Source organism: Brassica napus, chromosome A8, assembly GCF_020379485.1.
Source record: "Brassica napus cultivar Da-Ae chromosome A8, Da-Ae, whole genome shotgun sequence".
NCBI classification, from domain to species: Eukaryota; Viridiplantae; Streptophyta; class Magnoliopsida; order Brassicales; family Brassicaceae; genus Brassica; species Brassica napus.
Genome location: NC_063441.1, coordinates 3,464,749 through 3,489,889, shown reverse-complemented (window position 1 = coordinate 3,489,889; position 25,141 = coordinate 3,464,749). Strand labels below are relative to the sequence as shown.

Below are 25,141 nucleotides of genomic sequence, written 5' to 3'. Positions count from 1 at the left end.
CATAATCTAAAAACGATAAAACATAGAAAAAGGTAAGAATATATATTATAAATAAGATAGAACACATGAAAAATGTTAGAATTTAAATTCTACTATGGTTAGAGCATAGCATACAGGTAAGAACGCGCTGTTTTATCTGCAATATATGAACAAGATAGAACACAAATCAACGTTTTCTAATTTTTTCTACAATGAACACAAAAGCCTACAATATATATATATACATAACAAAGACATTTGATTAGAACTGAGACATATGTATTATCATAGAGAAGACGTTACAACACAAATTAACTTTTATAAAACATATAAGATAAGTTAGAACATCTATTTTATCCTTGTAAAATGAGTTATAATATATGTTCTAACAAATTTAGATCAACAAATCCATATTGTTTTTAGATTTTAATTTTGGTATATATCAAAAATGTAAATACTATCATCATGGAATTGATTTTTCTTATTTTTTTGATATGTATATAATTTTAAATAATTATATTCGTTTTATGAGGATAATAATGTCAAAAGCTGATCAATTAATGTAAAGGTATATAAAGACAAAAATCTTTTTATTATGGTTTATTTTGCCAATTTCCCCAATAGACCCCAATATATTTCTTATATTTTTTTGAATTTGTTTACTCTTTTTTTAATTTTTTATATGATAATGAGATCTTTCGAATCAAGTAAAAAAAAAACTAAAAACGATGATAAACACACACAAAAAATAATAATATAATTAGATTATTTTATTGAAGATAAAACAAGATAATAAATTATCTTTTTATACTATAGAAAAATATAAACCAACCCTTAAATCACCAGTTGTATAAAAGATGACCACTTTCTAAAGTTTTTTTTTTCACTTTTTGCAACAACATTGAAGTTTTGGAAAAGGACCAAGACATGAGCCTGTGCTGTATGTTCTTGTTCTACACTCAGCTTCGCATTCAGCCTCTAACCAATCTTTTGTACAATATCTTTCAATGCAATGAGTATATCCACCCACATGATTGATCACTGCACAAATACAAATAAATTACAAATAATAAATATATATGCATACATATACATAACATCGATTTCACTAATATTAAATTTTCAAAACTGAAACAGTCAAAAATTATTATTAAAATGAACAAAAGATAGATGAACAATGAACAATTTGCTATATACCCGGTGAGGCTAAAACGTTGGAGTTGGACAACGAAGAAGTTGCTAATACCACTACAAGAAAAAACATAACAAATGTTTTTCTAATATTCATTATTTTATATCTGTCAATTTTGTTGTGGGAAAAAGGGTCGAAATGCTTTATTTATATGATTCTTTGTCAAAAGTTGTCTTAAATTTATATAGATCTCCTTATTAAAATAGAATCCTACTTTTGGACCTTACCTTTATTTTATAGATTTTTAAGTTAAATATACATCTCCTATATATTAATTGAGGATCCTTTAAAAAGTGTAACATATATTTTATACTAATTAAAAAAGAGTTATGATGATGTGTCATTTAATTAGAATGTCAATTTGGCTTACGTGTCAACATAAGAATCAATTGAATAATTTGTAAGTCCAAAATTCAATTGTTAGAAAACTTTATATTATAACAAGCGTGTATTTAGGCATATGATGATATACGATAAGCAAATTGGTAAACCAAACTCAAGCATAAAAGGAAAAACATAAATGTCTTTCATTCATGATGAAACACAAAAAACGTGTTTAAGTATATTCATACGTCGTCCAATACAAATAAAAAATAGTATACTAAAGTTTCAACATATAATCTCGGTAGCCTAACATATGTAATCACGCTTTTCATTGTGGGATCATATATAAACAATTATATAAATCCCCTATATATTAATAGAGAAACATTTGAAAAGTTATAACCTGAAGTTTGTATTAATTTTAAAAAATTTCGGCTTAAGTGTCAATTAATTAGCATATCAATTAGTACGACGTGGCAGTTTCATATTCAATTGAAAAACAAAAGTTGGTCCAAAATATAGATTGTGATTTCTCTAGGGATATATTTAATTTTTACTTAGGCTAAAGCACGTTAGGCCACAAAAGGAAGTTTTCACAAACGCATATATTATAATTAACGCTCTTGCTCAAATAAGGCTACTTACATGTGCATATATTCACTATGTCTTTAATTACAAGTCGCAATTTGTGTGGATATATCTACATATTGATTACATAAATCTTTTTTATTGATTCTCGGTTTGACGTCTTAAGAGGGGTTTATGTACGTGAAATACTCATATACTCACGTTTACATTACCAGAGCTAGGTAATAATGATGACATCAATAAATCAGATTTTCAATTTGAAGCTATGCAAATCCATGAGCCCATATAACTTCAAGTCATCCCCTATATATTAATTAATGAACATTTAAAAAGTTAGAACTTTAAATTTTTATTTAAATTTATTTTTGTTTAGTTGTCACTTAATTGGAATGTCAATTGACTTTACGTTGCAGCATAACAAGCGATTTAATAATATGTAAATCCAAAATCAATTCGCTAGGGAAACTTATATTAATTCAAACATAAAAATATATAATAAGAAGTATATATATTTAAACCAAGTTCGAGATCATATTCGCTGGGCATATCGACATTTACGTATAAATGAGAGTTTTATTAAAATACTTTTAATCATTGTTTAGGAAAGCAACCTACCAAGAGCGTGCATATTCTACCACAAATATCGACATTTATGTATAAATGATAGTTTATTTATTACATATAGATTTTAACACTATTAACTTAATACTTTTATGTATAAATATCCAATATAATTGCCGTGAGGTAGAAGAGAAGAGAAATATGGAAAATTTAAATTTAAAATGCAAAAACTTTGTCAAGGCAAGAATTGAAAATATATTTTGGGGAGATAAGAAAAATTATAGTAACTGAAAATCGTATTCGTTAATGGTAATTAGAGACGAAGTTAACATATAAGCTAATCATATTTAAACGTTAAGTATCACTAACGATACTATCATCTTTCCAACTAGCAAACAGCCAAAAAAAACCGTTTGGTTTAGTACTTTAAAAAATGAGATCTATTTTTGTAAATTATTTTTAGATTTAATTATAAAATACATATAATTTTGATTATATTACGTACGATTAGTACAAAAAACATGTTTGCAAACTATCTACGATTTAGTAATTTGAACTAAGGGTGTTCAATTAGGTAAAAACCGGACTAACTAAAACCGAACAATGTACAAACCGGATAGATGTTATTTCTAAAAATTGTGGTACATAGATATGGTTTAGTATATAAACCGATCAAACCATATAAACCGAATAAACTGATTAACTAAAATACAGTAGTATAGTATTATGTAAATTACATAATATAATTATATACATGTAGTTTATTTTATTTATATGATCTTGATATTTGAGACGTTAATATGAATAATTGGTTATTCTTAAGTAAAGGCTTTCTTTGACATATATTTATCATAAATTTAGTATATTGTTAATATTTTTTCTTTTCATCTTATAAATCTATAATAACTTATTTATTTAACAATTATTTTTAATAGTTAAATATAATAGAAAAAGATGTTCTATTTAAAAATTAGAGTAGTATTTAATAAATTTGATTCTTAATCATACAAAATTAAATTTACAAAATGTTATAAAAGTTTAAGTTTGTTTGGTATAAAATTGAATAAACCAAAAATTGACAGTATATAAACTATACTAAACTAAGATAAATATGATTTTAATATGGTATCTAATTTTTGTAAACAAAAACATCGGAAAACCAAATTGAGACAAGACCAAAATTTAATAAACCAAAAACCGGCAATATATAAACTGAACCAAACTAAAACATATATGATTTTAGTATGGTATCTAATTTTTATAAACTAAAATATCAAAAAAAATTGAGTCGAGACAAGACCAAAATTCGGATTAAACAACCCTACTTTAATATATGATTTTTATGCATATCTCACCCCCACGCAAAGCGTGGTCTCATCCTAGTATGAAGTATTTGATAATCCTACATAATCATATATAAATGGTGATATAATCTGTGAGTTTTTAAGTCTTTCATAATCCTATATAATCATATATGGGATTAATGTTCTGTATATTTAGTGTTGGAAAACAGAAGAAGATGTCCAGTTTTGTATTGTTGATGTTGGTTTTATGTGGAAGTTATCTTTTAATTGAACCAAACAACATTCAAAGAAAGTTTTGGTCGGTATAACATATTAATCTTCGCAAAGCAGTATACACACTGCACAGAAGTGTAATTTAATTATGTATAAATGATGTTTTCTTTATTAGATCAAACAATTAAATGATATTAACTTAATACTCTTATGCTTAAATATCAAATATAATTAACTTGATACACAATTCGGTATGAGGTAAATATAAAAAAATTTATATTTAAGATGCAAAAACTTTGGAATCAAGCCAAGAGTAGATAATATATTTTGGGAGAGTTAAGGAAAAATAGAAAAATTAGTTTTCGTATTAGTTTATTAGCTTATGGTAATTATCAATGACGTTAACCTAACAGCCAAATACTATATAAACTAGGTTAAGATCCGCGCCTTGCACGGGATAAATATTTTATATATAAATTATATTTATATACTATTATTTATTTTATGTTTTCTACATATTGAAAAATAATACAATAATAAATATATATTAAAATATTAAGATATCGGTAATATTAGGTATATAAATAAATTGGTTTGTGCATATAAATCAAACAATCACTCTTGTTTATTAACGATCATTTTATGGTAAATAAATAACAAAAACAATTTTATCAATTCTATATTATATAATTAAATTTAAATTATAAACATAGATATAAAATATAGTTTTAGTAAAGATGTTTATTAAATGAAATTTTTAATCATATGTTTTTATGATTATTGTTATCTTATAACAAAAATTTTAACCATTAATAAAAAATTTAATTTGAGATGTCTAATTGTTTCTGTAATTTATAATCATTTTTAATTGAATGCAAATTTAAAAATTAAAATTTTAGTTAAGTTCTCAATATTTATTCAATGCAAATAGGCTTGGGCAAAAAAAAACTGGAACCGAAGAACCAAACCAGAACCGAGCCGAAATACCTGAAACTGGAACCAGACAGAGACCCTCAAATATCTGAACGGTTCCTATATTTATATATCCGAACCAAGCCGAAAGCGAACCAAGAACCAAACCGGTACCCTAATATATAACACTATTAATTATATATGCATATAACATAGCTAAATATATATTTATAATTTAAAAATCTACTATAAATACCAAAAAATATTTAAAAATAACTAAATTATTATAAAATATCTAAACTACCCGAAAATATCCAAAATCCAAAACTATCTGGAGAGTATTACCTGAAATATCCAAAGTAATCTGAAATATCTAAATTTTTTTATCTAAATCATCCTAATTTTTTTTAATATTGAACCCTAAATAACCAATATTTTACCCGAACTATACGAACTACCCCAACCAGAACCAAAACCAAATGAGAACCGAATTTTTCGGGTATTTTCCGGTTCCTAATTTTACTATCCGAACCGAACCGAAATCACAACTATTCGAACCAAATTGAACCGAAAATATGTCAAGTAATAACTGAATCCTCTAATCCCCTACCCAAACTACCCGATACCCAAAATACCCTAACCGAACCGAATCGAAACCCGAAATTCCCATGCCTAAATGTAAATATCAATATATAGTTTGTATTTTATATGATATGTAGTTTAATCTAATGATATATATATATATATATATATATTAGTATAAACACTTATTAAACAAGACTCCTTACTCATGTGGTTTATAACTATTTATATCTTATTATAACAGAAAATTTAAACCATTGATAACAAAAATTTGTTTGAAACTTTTAACAGTTTAGTAATTTATACTCGTTTTTAAAAATTCAAAATAGAACATATACGAAAAAATCTAATTTTTTGTTATATGGTTAATGCAATTATGTAATTTATTTTAATAACAAAAATTTAAACAAAAATGATTGAGTGGATACAGATTGTTAGCAAATCTCTGTTATGGAAATCATTAATTGCATACATATATATATATATATATATATATATATATATATATATATATATCTTAATAACATTAGGTAATTCCGTAGCTTTTATTTAAGGAAAAAATGAAAAATAATATTTAATACTAATAAATGATTTTATGATGTGTTTATATTTAGATGAACCAACTTACTTTTCTAAGGATTCCCGAAAATCATTTTCATGATGACACGTGTCATGCTTCTAATGTTGTAATGCTTCTTTTTTAATATATAGGGGATAATTAGATATCGGCTTTAATAAAACATGATGATATTTCAGTTTTTAAACATACCATTTTTCTTTCTTTTTTACTATTTAAAATAATTAGTAAACATATTAAATAAATAATAATAATAATAATTTAAGGAAAATAAAAATAATATAGATTTGGAATCCAAAATATTATTAAATAACAAAAATATTAGTGCATGTACTTGTAAACGAAAAAATAAAATTATGCTTTGTTTCATTTGATAAAAATTAAAAATAAAACAAAAATATTAAATTAACTAAAATCAACATTTTAAGTATGAAGATCATTTTAATGCTGAAAACAGATTTAAACTAAACAGGTAAACCCGATCAAAACCCAGTAAAACTTGCTAAAACCCATTGATCTGATTCGATATTAAAACATATTTTCTTAAATTCAGTTTACAAGAATAAAAAAATTACAAGTTCTGAAAATTTTTCATAAAAATTTCATATTGTTTTCTAATATATATATAAATAAAATAGTTTTCATTATATTTTATATTATTTTTGAAGTTTTCATTTTTTTTCAGATCAACTTTAGATTCTAACAATGTATAAAGTTTATATAATTTTTTATAGTTATATATTTATATATAATTACTTAATTTAAAATTGGATTAAAATTTAAAACCCGAACGAACCGGTTGGATCGGTACGACCATTAATCCAACTATAATGTTGAGTCAATGTCCGATCCAGTTTTTAAAACGTGGCTTTAAAGAATTGCCAAATTTGTAGTTATCTTTTTAATATTTTTATTTTCTATCTTATGTAAAATTGTGAAATTCATGTAAAATCTTTAAGTCCATATCGATCTGGCCCATGATAAATTCAAAAGTTTTTCGTCCAAAAATACAATTACAAATGGTCCCCGTCCAACGTATATATGATTATATAAAAACATAGTTGTATAGATATAAACACATCTTGTGCAGAGCACAGGTCTTATCCTAGTTTTTACTTCATAATTAAACCTACTTTAAATCACTAATACTATTTTCTTTATATTACAATCCATATTTTCAAACAACGTTATAATTAATCGTTTGTCCAAATAATATAAAATATTAGATCTTATCTTTTTAATAATTTTAAAAAACAATTCGTTCAAATTATTTACATAAATTAAATAACTGAAAATTCAAATAATTTTAAAGAACAGTGAAAATAAATAGAAATTATTTTTGTAGGTTAGATACTATAAAACATTTCAATCAATAACAAATCCACTAAATTAATGGATTACTAGATTCTGACCCGCCCTTAAAACGGCGGGTATATATTTTTTAGAAATTTAATTTTCAAATTTTTGTTTTTCTTTGTGATCATATTTGTGTTTTTAGATCATATTTATGTATAAATGTTAACCAAAATCTATTTTATAAAATAATAGCAATTTAAAATTTGATCCGACATACGACGGATCTTTGTAATCATATGTGCTTGTATGCCCGTTTCTTTGTAATCATATTTGTGTATTCTAGATTTTGATATGCACTTTTAAAGTGTAGATCTATTTCCTAAACAAATCAAATTTATTTGATATATATACATTTGTTTTTGATTATTATTTACATTTAAATATTACAAAGAAAGAATTATAATTGTGCTGATTATAATATGTTTAACATTTTAATAGATATAATTTTGATGATGAAATATGTAATTAGGTTTTAATAAAATCAGGATATTTTTGCATTTTTAGCATTTTGAATTATTAACGTAATTAATAATATCCGTACTCGAAAACCTATATGGCATCTATCCGTAAGTCTAGGTCCCGGATCCAATTAAATACGACCTATATACTCAAAAATATTTATTTATTGTATTGATCTAAATTTTGCTAAATTTAATTTTTAATATAATTTTAATATCTTTTCGCAATATTTGATCATAATCCACGATAAAAATGGTGAATGATTTGCATATAATTTAGCTCAGATTTTAGATTAAATTATAAAATTTATTTTTTAAAACTCCATAAAATCCGGTTTAAACCAAAAAAAATTCATTTGTGATCCAATAATAGTTGACCCGGAAAACCCTATATAAATCTAGTGATCACCTATATGAAAATATTATAAAGTTGGTAATTTGAGTAGTGTAGTGTGCTTTAGGCGGATTTGAACGCTACCAGCAAATTTATAGATTTGAAATGTTGTTATACATACGTAGACATGTTATCTATTTTAAATAAATAGTAACAATGTCCATGGCCCGTATTTGAGCTAAAAGATAAAAATAATATTTGAAAAAAATAATATATTTGTATTTCTGGTTCTGAGAAAATAATTTGTGGGTTAAATAATCTAGATACATCAATAAATGAAAAGTAGTAGAAAGTAGAGGGTCCTGCCGGTTACATGGAAATTGATAACCTCGTCTGTTTCCTGTAAAAAAATTATGTAACTGTCATGCTTTTTATACGTGTGTATACGTGATCGTTACATTCGGGTTGAAATAATAGTTGGACTATATTTTTATCAATGGGCTACACTGCTATTTTAATAGAATAAATATCTATGAGGGCAATGAATAGAAAAAGTGAAATTGTGGTTCAACTCGATATTTGTTATAAAGAAAAAACAGTTTTGCACGCAGGTTATGGAGATATCTGAAATTGAGACTTTTTTTTTTTTGAAACACTCTGAAATTGAGGCCGTTTTTCATAATATGGGTTTAATAGGATGAGGTGAGGAGAAATCAATCACGATTCTTTGATACACGAAAAAAGGCAAATACATAAACCCAACTGTTTTTAATTAAGAGAAACGTAACTGCTTGTAGTTAGATAGAAGATCGTGGTTTATATTAAATAGATTATATATAATTATATAAAAGTTTAATTTTTTTTTTAATAAAATCCAATGGACACTACTTTTATCAATTGGTCACACTGCTGTTTTAATAGAATAGATTTATTTATATTTTCTAAATAATGGTTATATCATTTATTTAAGTAACATAATAATTCAATAATAGCCATTACATAATATATATATAACACTACACATTGGAAATAAATACATTGTATAATAAATATAATATAAATAATAATTATGAAAACATTTCAAGATATATATTATCTGAAGAAAAGTTCTTAACAGAAATTGTGAACAACAATTTAAACCTACTATAACATGAACAAAATTATTAACAAAATAAATTACACAAAACAAATTTAATAAAGTTAACTAAGCTATAAAAAGGGTAATATGATCAAGACATATTTATAGTTCTTAATTATTCTGTCTCTATCATTTTCTCTATCAAAATTTTGTAGAAATATCATAATTTCATAACATTGCAAAACAGTGAAGTATAAAACGTGACATCCTACATGAATTGAAATTTAAAACATTTATATTCACTATTTCTCGAAGGAAAATTGGGAATCCAACATCCCTTTTATAGAGAAATAGTATAAGATAACTGTACTTACACTTCTTCAACACAAACTACTCTTCCGTTTTAATAGAACCTGTAACACCACAAGCTCACAATTACTCTGTCCCATATCCTGCTACTCAGTTTTGAGGAACATGCCATCACTCCTCAAACACACACAACCCTGCGAGTTTAAATCTCAGGACCATTTACGGCTATTGGCATATATAAATAAAATAAATGATCCACACATTCAAAGGAAATTTTCAAACTCGGTAACACGAAATATTTAAAAAACACGACCGAATTTAAAAAACAGAAAGCTCCATATTAAGTAAAATAATTTTTTTGAATATTAAAAAAACTCTCTGGCGATGAAGACGGCGATTTAGGGCACCAATGCCTTCACGAAGATGGGATCCGGGGATTCGGGTTGAAGGTTGTTTTGCTACGATCTGGCGAGATCATGTTACTGATTCGGGGAATCAAGATTATCTTTTGGTTAATTTGGGGAGGGATTTTGGCATCGACAAAGGAATTTACGGGAGTTTAAGGAAACTCTGGATTGAGTGTCAATGGTGGTGGATTCAGATTAACTCTCAGATCGAATCGCGGATCTATACAGGTTGTCTCGGGGATCATGCTATTTTAATTATTTCCTTCAATCTGATGGAAATTGTTCTTCAATATTTTCGATTTGGGCTTTTCGGGATACGGTTTATACGATTTTATTGGGATTTGAGATCGGAAAGAATCAATCTGTGGCGATACGGGTTTATGGGGGAATATCTTCTCACGGTGGTTATGGACAATTGGAATCAGTATAAGAGGATCGTAGGAGGAACTCTCTGTAGTCTCATATTCTTCTTATCATTCTTTGATATTAAAACAAGAAAGTTGGTTTTTTGGCTTTGATCATGACACAGAGTCAGCTATTGAATCACGGTGAGGATCTGAGGATCGGTGAGAGCACTCGCAAGCGATTGAAGATCTCGGTGGCGCATTTTGACAATTCGGCGCTGATCAAAACCTACGCCAAAACGTTGATTGGGAGGTGTATGAATCCGGATGAACAAGAGATGAACGCGTTGTTCACAAACCTTCTGAAGATTTGGAAATTGGAGGAGAGGGTCACGGGAACTGATTTGGGATTTGGGAAATTCCAGTTCGACTTCAGGACTGAAGAGGAACTCGATGTGGTGCTGAAGCACCAACCTTACCACTTCGATTACTGGATGCTCTCCTTGGCGAAGTGGCAACCACGACAGTCAAGGTCTTTCCCTTCAGAGATCATGTTCTGGATTAAAGTCATTGGGATACCGCTTGAATTCAGGACGGTTCCTACCTTTGAGAGTATTGGAGGCGCTTTGGGACGGGTGGTTGCGGTGGATGCGGTTCATAATCGGGTCCAAGTGGTGGTGGATGCTTTCAAGGAGCTGTGCTTTGAAACTACAGTAGATTTTAAAGGTGGAGAGTTCTATGATGGTGAGGAAGCGGCGGTGTCACTGCGATATGAGAAACTTTTTGGTTATTGCAAGCTTTGTGGCAGTCTATGTCACAAGGATGAATTATGTCCACTTGATGTGAAGAACTCAAAGATCAGTCCAGAGCGGAAAAGAGAAACCAGAGAAGGCACTGGGGTCTGGCCTGATGGGAAGCACTATGATGATAGAGCTAGAAGCTATAAAGGGGTGGTCATAAATGGCAATATGGGTCCACAAAATAAGGAAAGAGATAATAGGGAGTATTACGGGAAGGGTAAGGGCAAGATGCATGAAGAACCAGATTCTAAATGGGTTAAGGTCGCGGAACGAGGATCCCGGAGACCTCCTAATCATCATGGAAACTACAGAGGAGATAGTGAGAGCTCTCGGTACAAGAATGCACGCAGAGGAGATGGGAGGAGGGGTGTTACAGGGGGAGAAAGCGGGGTTTATGAGGTACAAACTAAACTGTCTTCAGCGCAGGCACGTGAAGCGCAAAGCCAGAGGTTTTTCCCTCAGGAAATTCGAGAAGAAGGTGAGATTAAGAGTACTGATACTGGGGACGTGAATTTGGCGTCTGCAGGATTCCAACTAGAGCTCGCTAAGCCCAGGCGGAGGCAACAGAGGGGATTATGGAGACTATTGACGTGGAAAAGGGTTTACTTGAGGTGCAAGGAATGGTGGAGAAGCAGGATGAGTTAACAGATGATGTTATGAAGGATATTGACAAGGAGATGGATGCTATCAATGCTAACCTTTTGAAGAATGGTATGGATTTGGAGGCAGAGGACGAGTTTCAGACCCTTTCGGAGGAGGAAGCGGAGCATGCCTCTGGGGATCAGATAGTGCAAGTTCACGCACAGGAGGGGGAAGAATTGGGTAATGGTGATGTGGTTCTCAATAATGACACGGGGACAGGGGATATGGGGACAAGGCAAACCTCTCGTAAGCGCTTATTCAAGCCTACTATTAGCACTGCCGGGAGCAATAAGATGAGGACGGCGAGCGCGCTTCTCTCTCCACGTAAAAAAGCTGTGGTAAAAGGGGGTTCTCGCCAGGGAGATAGCAGCAAGCATCTGGACAATAAGGGTCCTTCAAACCCGAAATCAGCTAATTTGAAATCCTAAATTTTATGGATAAAGAGTTTGCAATAAGATTTCTAAGAGTATGGGTTTTTGCGGTTGTGTTCTTAATTATTATAATTCATGTCTTGAGTCTGTTTGGTTTATTTGTTTTTCATGGGATTAGGGAAAAAGCCTTTGTGTGTTTCTATTTGGTTTCGGTCAAACTCTGGAATAAAACTATCTTATTATGGTTATGGTTACATGTATTTGCTCGTCTTAGTAAAGATGGTTTGTTACATTTGAATTGGAATGTGGGAGTTTTTTGGTGCTTTTTAGGGGTTCTCTGGTTAAGTGGATTACTAGGTTCTGGAGACTGGCAACGGAGTTTGAAAGTGAACAAGGATGGGGGGATGCTCGGGGTGTTTTGTTACGGCACTTGGCTGGCGCATCTTTTATATATAGTTCTGGTTCAGAAATATTTGAGAAGAAAGAATATGGGCACTGGTTCGATGGTTTTTTCGCAGGAAAGTAAAACGCTAACAAATAATTCTGCTGAGAACATACGTTATGTTTTAGGCAGTGTTGGTATTAGGAAATTGTTAAACAAAATGATGGTTTGTCGGCTGAAGGTATTTGGAATCATATTATCTCCGATGATTGGTCAAACGCTAACCTTATGGTTTGAAAGATTAATGCAGTTCTTTATATACATAACAATATCAAGCCGGAAAGGCAAAGTCGTTGGAACTTATGGAATAGTTTATACCTATTTTTGGAATTTTTTTTGGTATATGGGCAATACAGGGTTTCATTATCTCTGATTACTCCCCCCATGGGTGCGAATCCTTAACTATTTTTTGATGAGAGCTTTAAGCTGGAATTGTAGAGGAATGGGAAGTAACTGGACAATGAGTTATTTGAGAGAGATATGGTACAAACATAAACCAGATTTTCTTTTCTTGTCCGAGACCAAGCAGGAGTATGACTTTGTACATAGATTTCAATTACATTCTGGTTTTGATAATTTGGTTACAGTGGAACCAAATGGAAGGAGTGGTGGCCTAGCTCTTTTCTATAATAATGAGTATCAAGTTACGGTTCTCTATTCAAGTAATCGAATGATAGATGTGGAGGCGGTGGTCTTGGGGAAAAGGGTGTTTCTTACATTTGTTTATGGAGATCCAGTTCAACAAATGAGGGAACAAGTATGGGAAAGATTAACTCGGTATGGCCTTGCAAGATCTGAGCCCTGGTTTATTATTGGAGATTTAAATGAAATTACGGGTAATCATGAAAAAGATGGAGGAGCTTTGCGAAGCGCGGATTCGTTTATCCCATTTAATGACATGATAAGAAATACTGGATTACTGGAATTTCCGGCTCGGGGAAACAAAATGTCTTGGCAGGGGAGACGAGGAAAAGGAAAAGGGGCAGTGATGGTAAGGTGTCGTTTAGATCGTGCTCTAGCGAATGAGGAGTGGCATACTCTATTTCCCTGTTCTTATACAGAATATCTCAATTTGGTGGCATCTGATCATAAACCAGTAGTGGCATATCTCGATGCTAAAGTTCACAGAAGGAAAGGTCAATTTCGGTTTGATAAGAGATGGGTAGGTCAAGAGGGTCTTATGGAATCCATTACGATGGGCTGGTCAGACCATAGAATAGGTAGCGAGGACGATATGGTGGGGAAAATTAGCAATTGTCGACATGAGATTGCAAGATGGCGGAAAAATAATCCACTCTACGGAAAGGAGAAAATAAGTGATTTACAGAAGGCCCTTGAGGAAGTTCAGACAGATAATTCTAGATCACAGGAGGATATTGTGGAGGTTTCCAGAAAGCTACAAGAGGCATATAAGGATGAGGAAGATTATTGGCATTAGAAGAGTAGGAATATGTGGTATTCTTCGGGGGATCTAAATACCAAGTTCTATCATGCTTTAACTAAGCAACGACGAGTTCGTAATAGGATTGTTGGACTCCATGATGCTGCGGGGAACTGGATTACAGAAGATATTGGAGTGGAAAAAGTGGCTGTGGACTATTTTGAAGAGTTGTTTAGTACCACTTCGCCGACAGGATTTGACAGTTTTCTATCAGAGGTAACAACGGGTATCACTCCTCAAACGAACCAACGCCTGTTGAGGGAAGCGACTGAGAATGAAGTAAAAGAGGCTTTGTTTATGATGCATCCAGAGAAGGCGCCTGGGCCGGATAGTATGACAGCTCTTTTTTTTCAGCATTCTTGGCACATTATTAAGAAGGATTTGGTAGAATTGGTAAATAATTTTTTGGTGTCTGGAGAAATGGATCCAAGGTTAAATATCACTAATATATGTATGATACCAAAGACGGAGAGGCCTACTAGGATGACGGAATTGAGACCCATTAGTCTATGTAATGTCGGGTATAAAATTATTTCGAAGGTTCTATGTCAGCGGCTGAAACTCTGTCTGCCGTCTCTTATTTCGGAAACTCAATCGGCATTTGTGGCAGGGAGGTTGATAACTGATAACATTCTTATAGCTCAGGAGATGTTTCATGGGTTACGGACTAATAAATCATGTCAAGGAAAATATATGGCCATTAAAACGGATATGAGCAAAGCGTATGATAGAGTGGAATGGGATTTAATTAAAGCTTTACTGGAGAAGATGGGTTTTGATCTTCATTGGATTAAGCTAATGATGGAATGTATATCATCGGTTCAATATCGAGTTTTACTAAATGGACAGCCAAGGGGCCTTATTATCCCAAATCGAGGGTTAAGGCAACGAGATCCCTTATCTCCTTATTTATTTATTTTGTGTACTGAGGCTTTGATTGCAAATATTAAAAAGGCGGAGGCTGGGAAACAATTGACAGGAATGAAGGTAGCTCGAGCATGCCCATCTATTTCACATTTGCTGTTTGCGGATGACAGTCTTTTCTTTTGCAAAGCTCAAAGGGACGAATGTCAAACTATTCTCAAGATCTTAAAGGAATATGAGATGGTATCAGGGCAACTCATTAATTTTGAGAAGTCTTCGAACCAATTTGGGCATAAAATTGAAGAGTCAAACAGACAGGAAATGAGAGACATACTAGGTATTCAGAATCATGGAGGAATGGGAACTTATCTCGGATTACCGGAAAACCTTGGGGGCTCAAAGGTTCAGGTGTTTAGTTTCGTGCAGGATAGACTAAACAAACGGGTCAATGGCTGGACTTTTAAGTTCTTTACAAAAGGAGGAAAGGAGGTGATTATTAAATCTGTGGTTACGGCTTTGCCAAATCATGTGATGTCCTGCTATCGATTGCCTAAGGCAACCGCAAAAAAACTGACAGGTGCGGTAGCCCAATTTTGGTGGAGTCCAGGGGGAAGTACGAGAGGAATGCATTGGAAATCTTGGGACAAGGTATGTGTTAGCAAGGAGGAAGGAGGATTGGGGTTTAAAGACATCATTGATTTTAATACAGCGATGCTTGGTAAACAGTTTTGGCGATTGATCGAGAAGCCACATACGTTATTTTCTCGAGTTTTTAAAGGTCGGTATTACAGGAATGCTTCACCCCTGGAACCGATTCGTTCGTACTCTCCGTCATATGGCTGGCGGAGTATTACATCAGCTAGATCTCTGGTTAGCAAAGGACTAATCAAACGGGTGGGATCAGGATCTTCCATCTCTGTATGGAATGATCCTTGGCTCACAACCACTCGCCCGAGACCAGCAAATAAAAAACAACACAATCTTTACCCAGACCTCACAGTGGACTCTCTTATAGACCCCACTTTGCGAATTTGGAACTCGCAGGCGCTTCAGGCTTTAGTAGACCCACAGGATGTGAAAATTATCGAGAGTATACCATTGAGTAGATTTCATATGGTAGACAAAGATGGATGGCACTTCACAACAAATGGGAAATACACGGTTAAATCAGGTTATCAGGTAGAACGGGTTTATCCGGATAGAGAAAAACCACCAGCCTTGATTGGACCTACGGTTGATGGGTTGAAATCATTTTGCTGGAAAGTTAGGTGCCCACCAAAGCTTAAACATTTTCTCTGGCAGTTGGTAACCGGGTGTATAGCGGTCAAGAAAAATTTACAAGCGAGAGGGATAACTGGTGACATATGTTGTACAAGATGCGGAGCTGAGGAGGAATCGATAAATCATATATTTTTCGAATGTCCTCCAGCACTTCAGGTTTGGGCACTTTCAAAGATACCATCAAACCCAACTATGTTCCCGACACAATCCCTTTTTGCCAATATGGATCATCTTTTCTGGAGAGTTTTTCCGCAGGTAGAGGATCACCAGTTTGCATGGATACTATGGTATATATGGAAAGGAAAAAATAGTAAGGTCTTTAGTAATTTGGATGTTGATCCTAGGGATACGCTTAAATTAGCGGAAACAGAGTCAACCCTTTGGGCTGAAGCCCAGATAGTGAATGAACAGCGAATGGTACCACAGGCAGAGATTAGGTCTTCACAGATGGTTCCTGGAAAGAGAAAGATACTTTCTCCGGACAGGGTTGGTACAATACTTTAGAAGGCTTCACTGGATTGCTGGGGGCGAGGAATGTTCGGGCTAGTCTTTCTCCGCTCCATGCGGAGATGGAAGCACTACTCTGGGCAATGGAATGTATGAGGAATTTACGTCAATTTCACGTTACGTTTGCAACAGATTGTTCTCAATTGGTGAAGATGGTTTCGGAACCAGAAGAGTGGCCAGCTTTTGCAAGTTATTTGGAAGACATTAAAAATATGAGAGCAAGTTTTCTCCAATCAGAGATCGTCCATGTACCAAGAGCGCAGAATACAAAGGCGGATAGCCTAGCACGCAGTGTTAGGACTCAGCCGTCTTTAGTCGTTCATATGGATCAATATCTCCCGGGGTGGTTTACAGAGTCTACATGAGTCTGTAAAGTTGATGACAAAAAAAAAAAAAAGAAGACTGTTACTCAAAGAGTTGGGGTACCTCAAAATACAACCTCAATTTACTAATTATCTTCTTAAGAGCAACTGGCCTATTTAGACGTCTAATCTCAACAAAATATCTCATTATTCAACAACAACCCCACAATATGTTAACAATATCCTACAATTACACAATGTCAAAATCTACAATTGAAACACACCCATTTACAGAACTAACATTTTACAACACCTGATAGCATCATATACAACTGTATGGACAATATCTCGCGCAAAGCGCGAACACACCACTAGTAATAAATATATGAGTGACGCACATGTAAATAGTAAAGCAAATCAAATGGATTTAAAAAAAAAATAGTATAGATAAAAACCCAAAGTGATCCTAGATCCGCATGTTTTCATTTTATAAATGTATAGTTTTGATATTATACAATTTTTAAATATATATATATATATATTCCATTTCAATGTTATATACTGTGTAACATTATAATACTATTGTTAGACTTGTTATTCAGTATTATTAATATATAGTGATTTTTAACAAATTTTACTTTGTTATTAATTTCAGTTACTTATAATTTTGAGTTAGGTTACCATTAAAATAACAAAAAAACTCCTTCAAAACATCTTTTTCTTTAATTTATACATTTTACATATAATACATTTTTAAATTTTATTTATATTATCGAAAAGATATATATATATATATATATATATATAAGATAATTTATATTTACATGTGGTGTTTAAAAAATATACTTTAACATATATCATTTTTATTATTCTACGGGATGTATAAGTAAATACAATATCTTGTTTAAATAAAATAGCCATATTATATTAGTAAATTTTATACATACTAGTATCTATCATATTATTTTAGTAAATTTTATTGATATATGATATTTTTGGATGTTATGATATTATTATTTTTTTGTTATTAAATTAATATTTCAAACTATTAGATTAATTTAATTTTTAACATAGTTTGTTTTTTTGTGTTGCATTTCAAAAATTTATTATTTATTATATATGATTTTATTTTTGGTAATATTTGAAATAACATCATTTCGAGTTTGAATATTTATTTCAGAATTTTATATTTTGTCAAGAAAAAATTGGAAAATTACAAAACTCTTTTGAAGATTACATGAATTTTGAACCTTTTTTTTGTTAATACATTAATACATTGTTTTATAAAAAAATATTTGAACTTTTGGTAAGATACTTTAATATATTTCTCATCATATTTTATAATAATTAAAATAAAAATAAATTTGTAGTAAAATTTAATTTGTCATTAATATTTAAATGAAGAGTTTAAACTATATAGTTTCTATTAAAATATTTTTTAAATATTTATATACTAATATATTTATTCTACAAACATTTTTAAACAATATATTGTTGAGAGTTTCAAAAAGAGAGAGATAATATATTGTTGTAGATATAAAAGTTTAACCTATGTTAGTAAATTTATTTTTGTATAACAATATTATATATTTTACAAATATTTTTCCATTTTAATGATGAGTGGTAATTTATTTAAGTGAAACTATTTTTAAAAGGTTACTTTACCTATTTAATATAATTTTGTCAAGTTTAATGCATATAGCATTTCTTTTTTAGTATAATACAGAATAGAACTATAAAATTTATAAAAAAATAGTTCATAATTTTTATTTTCTTGTTTTAAATTTTAATTAACATTGATTTATAATAATAGTATATTACTAATTACAAAATTAATTAATGTATTTTTAAAAAAAATTTAAAAGGTTAGTAGAATTTTGTTAAATTCTTTTTCAACAGATTTGTTTCATTAAATATGTCATTTTACCTAATTTATAAGTGGTCCTACAAATTTAATCTTAGTTTATTATTAATGTAAATAATCAAATATGTCATTTTACCTAATTTATAAGTGTTCCTACTATGACTTGTTAACGGTAGATAAAATATTGGATCTAAATTAGTATATTAAATTTAATAGAGCTAAAGGGTAATAAGGGTATTTAATTAAGTATGCCAACTAACGAAAGTTGTTTAAAAAGTGATTATCCTCTAATATTGGATCTAAATTAGTATATTAAATTTAATAGAGCTAAAAGGTAATAAGGATATTTAATTAAGTATGCCAACTAACGAAAGTTGTTTAAAAAGTGATTATCCTCTAAAAAGGAGACCTCAACCAATTTATCAAAGCTTAAACCGTAAGAGCATCTCTAATGTATATCTCTATATTTTCTCTAAAATAGAGAATGTAAACTATTAAAACTGAAGTACAAATAAATTTTAACCCTAAACTTTCTTCAATTGGTTTTGCCGTCTTTATGTAGCCCCATTGTCGTCAAATAAATTTTAACCCTAAACTTGAAGAGGAAGGGAATGATGTGCCCCGGTTCGTGGATCAGTCCATTGGAGCCAACCAGCATGGAGATCAGGACGTTCTGAACAATTTGACCGAGGTTCGTTCATCCGACTGTACCGGACACACTGACCGAGCCGTCCCGTGAATGTCCCGATTGGAGCTTCGGCTGGAACCACGACCAGATGACCAACTTTCCCGTACTGAAGCTCGTCTTCCCCAACCAACTCGATATTCTAAGACCCATGGTCGAGCCAGACTTAGCTTGGGTAGTGAAGAAACCGAAGACAAACATACATTCTCATTCGGCGGACCATCCGGACAGTCCCGCAAGCGTCCTTATCTTTACCCCGTGCATCCATCTGGTTCGGATGAACCTGGACATCTTGACTGATCTTTTCCATTTTCCGTGCCTTGACCAGATCTAGTTTTCTCCATTTTCCGTGCCTTGACCAGACCTAGTCTTCTCCATTTTCCGTGCATTGACTAGATCTAGTCAAATTTGTATTTTCTATGCATTGTTTTCCCACATTTTCTTTAATTGTCTTTAACTACAAAACACTATAAATATGTAGTCCCTTTGATGAATAAAATCAGTTCATTTTGGTTGTTTATTTCGTTTCTTCTCTGAGTGAGAGAGAGAGAGTTCTTAGCTAGTTCATCGGTTTGAACCGGCTTGTTGATTTGGTGGTCAGCCAATCATCTTTGTGTGTCGTTTGGTGGTTAGCCAACACACTACATTCGTTCTTAGGTGGTTAGCCTTAGATCGTGGGTATATCAAGAGCCATTCCGCATCTCTTGACGATCCTTTCAATCCATCTCAGTTCCAGAAGCGCCATTTGCTTCTCGGTTCATATCCAACACCCAGCTAAAGTGATCCTTCCCGATTTTGGTTCTATCAAGTGGTATCACAGCCACTTTGGCTGGTTTGTTTTCATTTCATCTTCTCATCTCTCCACGATTTTCTTTTCTTATTTTTTGTTGGATCCGGGCTGTTCCTTTACTCCCTTGTGATCGCCAGTTATTTAAAAAAAAAGAGAAAAAAAAAAGAGTAAAAGTTTTGGCTTGAATCACTTCTGAAGAGAAATCCAAGGGGAGTGGTGGAAGAGAAACCCTGCTGGCTGAAGAGAAACCCAGCCTTAGGATAGTTAAGGTGGATCCATATCAAAATTCTCTTCATATTTCTTTCTCTTTTCTTTTCCCACAAAGTTTGTTTTGGGTCTTGATTACTGAATTTTGACTGCCTATCATCCTTTGAACCAGTGAAAGAACTCTGAGTGACCATTTAAAAATCGAGAGCTAAACACTTTAGAGTGTGAGGATTTTTATTTTATAACTTTGTTAAGTGTTTTCAGGATGTTTGGACTTCTCAAGAAATCAAAACCACAGCAAGACGTCTACTTTCCTTTTAAAACTGTTTTTGAAAATGAGCAATTGATTTTTGATAAGAAACAATTTGCTTCTAATGGGTTTGACTTTGTGCAAAAACAAAGGAAGAGACAAAACAGGTGCGATGATGAGAAGTGGGTCAAAAGTGGTGATCGTCCCTTCACCAAAGCCAAGAGAAGCAACCGTGATGTGCCTGATCAGAACGAGCTTCAGACTTATGCCAGCTTGGAAAAGATGTTGCATAAGGCAATTCATGTTGTCCGACAACTCAAAAAGAAGGGAAACACCAATACTTCTTCTGCACCAAAACAACAAAGTAATTCTTCTTCTCTTTCAAATTCTGATTTGAAAACTAATGTGTTGTCTTCTGATAAAGCAAGGCTGTGAAAACCACAAGCAAGGCTCTTTCTACCAGGTGCTTCAAATGTCATAGGATCGGTCATTATACCAACAAGTGCCAAAAACAGAAACCGTTGGTGACTTTGGAGAAAGTTGAAACCGAGCCAGAAAAGGAAGACCCTTTGCGAATTTTTGATGACTATGCACATGAACCAAAGGAAGGGTCAGGTGGAGAGCAAAACTGTGGCCATCAAGAAGAACCATCTTCCATTCACAAACCGGACCGAATTCAAGGTGAGCAACGTTCTGATTATGGTTCTTTTGCTTATAATCCTTTTCCTTTTAATGTTTCAGATTTGAGGACAAATCTTTTTGAAGAGGAAGGGAATGATGTGCCCCGGTTCGTGGATCAGTCCATTGGAGCCAACCAGCATGGAGATCAGGACGTTCTGAACAATTTGACCGTACCGGACACACTGACCGAGCCGTCCCGCGAATGTCCCGATTGGAGCTTCGGCTGGAACCGCGACCAGATGACCGACTTTCCCGTACTGAAGCTCGTCTTCCACGACCAACTCGATATTCTAAGACCCATGGTCGAGCCAGACTTAGCTTGGGTAGTGAAGAAACCGAAGACAAACATACATTCTCATTCGGCAGACCATCCGGACAGTCCCGCAAGCGTCCTTATCTTTACCCCGTGCATCCATCTGGTTTGGATGAACCTGGACATCTTGACTGATCTTCCCCATTTTCCGTGCCTTGACCAGATCTAGTCTTCTCCATTTTCCGTGCCTTGACCAGATCTAGTCTTATCCATTTTCCGTGCCTTGACTAGATCTAGTCAAATTTGTATTTTCTATGCATTGTTTTCCCACATTTTCTTTAATTGACTTTGACTACAAAACACTATAAATATGTAGTCCCTTTGATGAATGAAATCAGTTCATTTTGGTTGTTTATTTCGTTTCTTCTCTGAGTGAGAGAGAGAGAGTTCTTAGCTAGTTCATCGGTTTGAACCGGCTTGTTGATTTGGTGGTCAGCCAATCATCTTTGTGTGTCGTTTGGTGGTTAGCCAACACACTATATTCGTTCTTAGGTGGTTAGCCTTAGATCGTGGGTATATCAAGAGCCATTCCGCATCTCTTGACGATCCTTTCAATCCTTCTCAGTTCCAGAAGCGCCATTTGCTTCTCGGTTCATATCCAACACCCAGCTAAAGTGATCCTTCCCGATTTTGGTTCTATCACAGAGCCTGTCGAAGCACCAGCCACCAATCACCGCAAACAGCCACCTCTACTCCTCCTTCCTGAAGTTCAGAAGCACCAGTATACTCCAAGAACCCAAAGTCTCCCACCGGAACAACCAACACCCCAACAACGAGCCCAATAACCGCTCTTATTTGGAGAGACGAAACAATGATAAACCCGCCACATCCACCAGACCATGCACTATAAAAGGAAGCTAACACCACAGGGCTAGGACCAAAGAACCATACCCTTACTGCAGAGATGCTGGCAACACACGCTGTCACCAGGAATAAAGTCGGAGGTAGACTACAACAACCAAAGAACAACATTGACCCGCACGAGCGAGTGCCTCTGAGAACCAGAGACTGACCAATTACAGAACATGGAAGCTCAATCTAACCACTTCACCAGACCGCCACCTCTGGCTTAGATGAGAAGAAGAACTCAGCCCTCCTCATAAGCATGACAACGACACCTTCTAGCCACAAGGAGCCCCACACCAACCTACCAGGAGAAACCACAAGCAGAGAGTCACCACCACCGCCAGGGAGCTCGCCATAGACCCAAAATCGACTCCTGATTCAACAAGTTCTCATTGGTGGTGAGAAACAGAGAAGAATCTGAAGCTGAGATCTCAAAGACGAGAGCCCTCCAACCGAGAACGAGGGAACCAATCATCAACACAAGCTATCTGACGCAAGAGGAAACGACGGTGACCAGAGCACCATCACCAGAGCACAGCTGTCCTCCATTGAAACCCGATCTGGCCGGATCTGAGCCATGCCTCAAAGTTAACCCTCGGAGAAACCACCAAGCCCCACTCTCACAGACGTATCTCACCACCGCTCCAGAACCCTAAACCACCGAGAAGCGACACCAGAGTAGAGAAGGAGACCACAACAGAAAGTATATCGGCAAATCGAAGAGAGGGAGAAGGAGGTGAGACAGAGAAGTGAAAGGAGAAGAGGAAGGGAGAGACAGCCGGTAACAACAGCGACGGATTCGTCGGAGGCCGTCACCGGCTAAGAGGCGCCACTCAGATTTTCTAGGGTTTTCGAGCAGAAAGAGGAAAAAGAGGAGAGAGAGTTTTTTTTTTACTAGATCTGTGTCCAACTGAAGTCGCCAAACAGGTACTCTCATGCCATAATTCTCTCTATTTGTACAGAGTTTCCATTTTGATACCACCCTAAATCAAGGAACTTTCTCTCGACGGAATTCCGAAACTCATGTCGATTTTGATTATATTAAACGGAACCCTAAATAAGTATTGATCCCTCGTTTCTCAGTTCTAATTTTGTTTCCTTGTATTGACTTGTGGTCACTCTTAGGTCTATAAAAAAACCTTATCCTTGATTAGCTTTTTTTTTTTTTTGTAATTCAGTTTACGGAATATGAGCGTTGTGGTGAAGACTTCACATGAAAACCTTTTGTATCAGATATCCAAATTACATGTCATCTGAAACTGTATATGCTATATGTTGTTATTAATCTAATGTCTCTGAGCTTCGTAAATGTTCTTTTAAGTTGGCTATTGTGTTAGTTGAGTGGAGTCAGTTATTTTGTCTTTCTTATGAATTATTTTTTCTTGTACTGGTAGATGATAGACATGAATCACATGACCATCATCAAGTTGACTATAACCTATTAGGGCATTTCCAACCTATAATACTATTTTAATGTCAAAATTACATTATTTTAATGTAGTTTTAGCACTAAAAGTTTTTTTTCTCCAACCACAACATCAAACTTCACACTTAAAATTGTTTTATAATATTATATGTATTTATGTTTTTAATTTTCATTTATTTATTTGTCTATTATATTAATAAAATAAATGAATAATGTTTTAGTGGTGAATAGTATTATAGTATGGTCAATAGCAAATTTCGTGTGAAATTATAGTGTTGCACTAAAATAATGTGATTTTTAGTGTTGGGTTGGAAAAGGTTTTGGTGTCAAAATTACACTTAAATAGTGTTTTAGTGTTGTGTTGGAGACGATCTTAGGGCATCTCGAACCCCATTCTATTTTCCTTTTTAAAATAGAGTTTAGAGTAAATATGTTCCAATAGTACTCTATTTTCTACTCTATAATAGTGTAAATCTATTTTTAGTCTATATATAGAATAATTTTTTTATTTTTTGTTCATCACTCTATTTTTCACTCTAAAATAGAGTGACATTGGAGTAATATATAACTCTATTATAGAGTTACTTTATTTTAGAAGAAAAAATAGAATAAACTATCGGAGATGATCTTATAGTGTCAAGATTACACTATTTTATTGTGATTTCAACACTAAAAACTTTATCATCTCCAACCCAACTCCAAAACACTAGTTTTTTTACATGGATATCCTTACCGCAATAGTACTATTTTAAGGTTATTTTGGGGATTTTAGGTGTAGTCTTTCTAAATTAATCTAATATAGTCAAAGGGTAATTTGGGTATTCGATTAAATCTGCCAACTAATGGGAGAGATGAGAGAGAGGTTTAAAAAGTGATCATCTTCTCTCTAAAAAAGAGACGTCGAAGCATTA

The 25,141-nt window shown here is 32.9% G+C and overlaps 3 protein-coding genes and 1 long non-coding RNA gene across 4 annotated transcripts in view; 3 read left to right on the top strand and 1 right to left on the bottom strand.

Annotated features, from left to right (window-relative positions):
- LOC106360558 (tRNA-specific adenosine deaminase TAD2) overlaps positions 1-25,141 on the top strand; it is a 98,357-nt gene that overhangs the window by 42,502 nt on the left and 30,714 nt on the right. The window lies entirely within an intron of this gene.
- LOC106444903 (receptor-like cytoplasmic kinase 1) overlaps positions 1-25,141 on the top strand; it is a 40,708-nt gene that overhangs the window by 8,920 nt on the left and 6,647 nt on the right. The gene's annotated exons all lie outside the window — the stretch shown is intronic.
- On the bottom strand, positions 727-4,812 carry LOC106359532. Its single transcript, XR_001272564.3, has 2 exons — positions 1,177-4,812; positions 727-1,020 (listed from the first exon to the last, which is right to left on the bottom strand). It is a non-coding gene; the product is annotated as an uncharacterized LOC106359532 (long non-coding RNA).
- On the top strand, positions 10,032-12,591 carry LOC125576999. The gene is made up of 2 exons (XM_048737590.1): positions 10,032-10,402; positions 10,704-12,591. The coding sequence occupies exon 2, from the start codon at positions 10,836-10,838 to the stop codon at positions 11,961-11,963; it is 1,128 nt and encodes a 375-aa protein (XP_048593547.1). The 5' UTR covers positions 10,032-10,402; positions 10,704-10,835; the 3' UTR covers positions 11,964-12,591.

What these genes read in the sequence shown, in the direction of transcription:
- LOC125576999 (XM_048737590.1), top strand. Translation starts at nt 10,836, where the DNA reads ATGAATCCGGATGAACAAGAGATGAACGCGTTGTTCACAAACCTTCTG.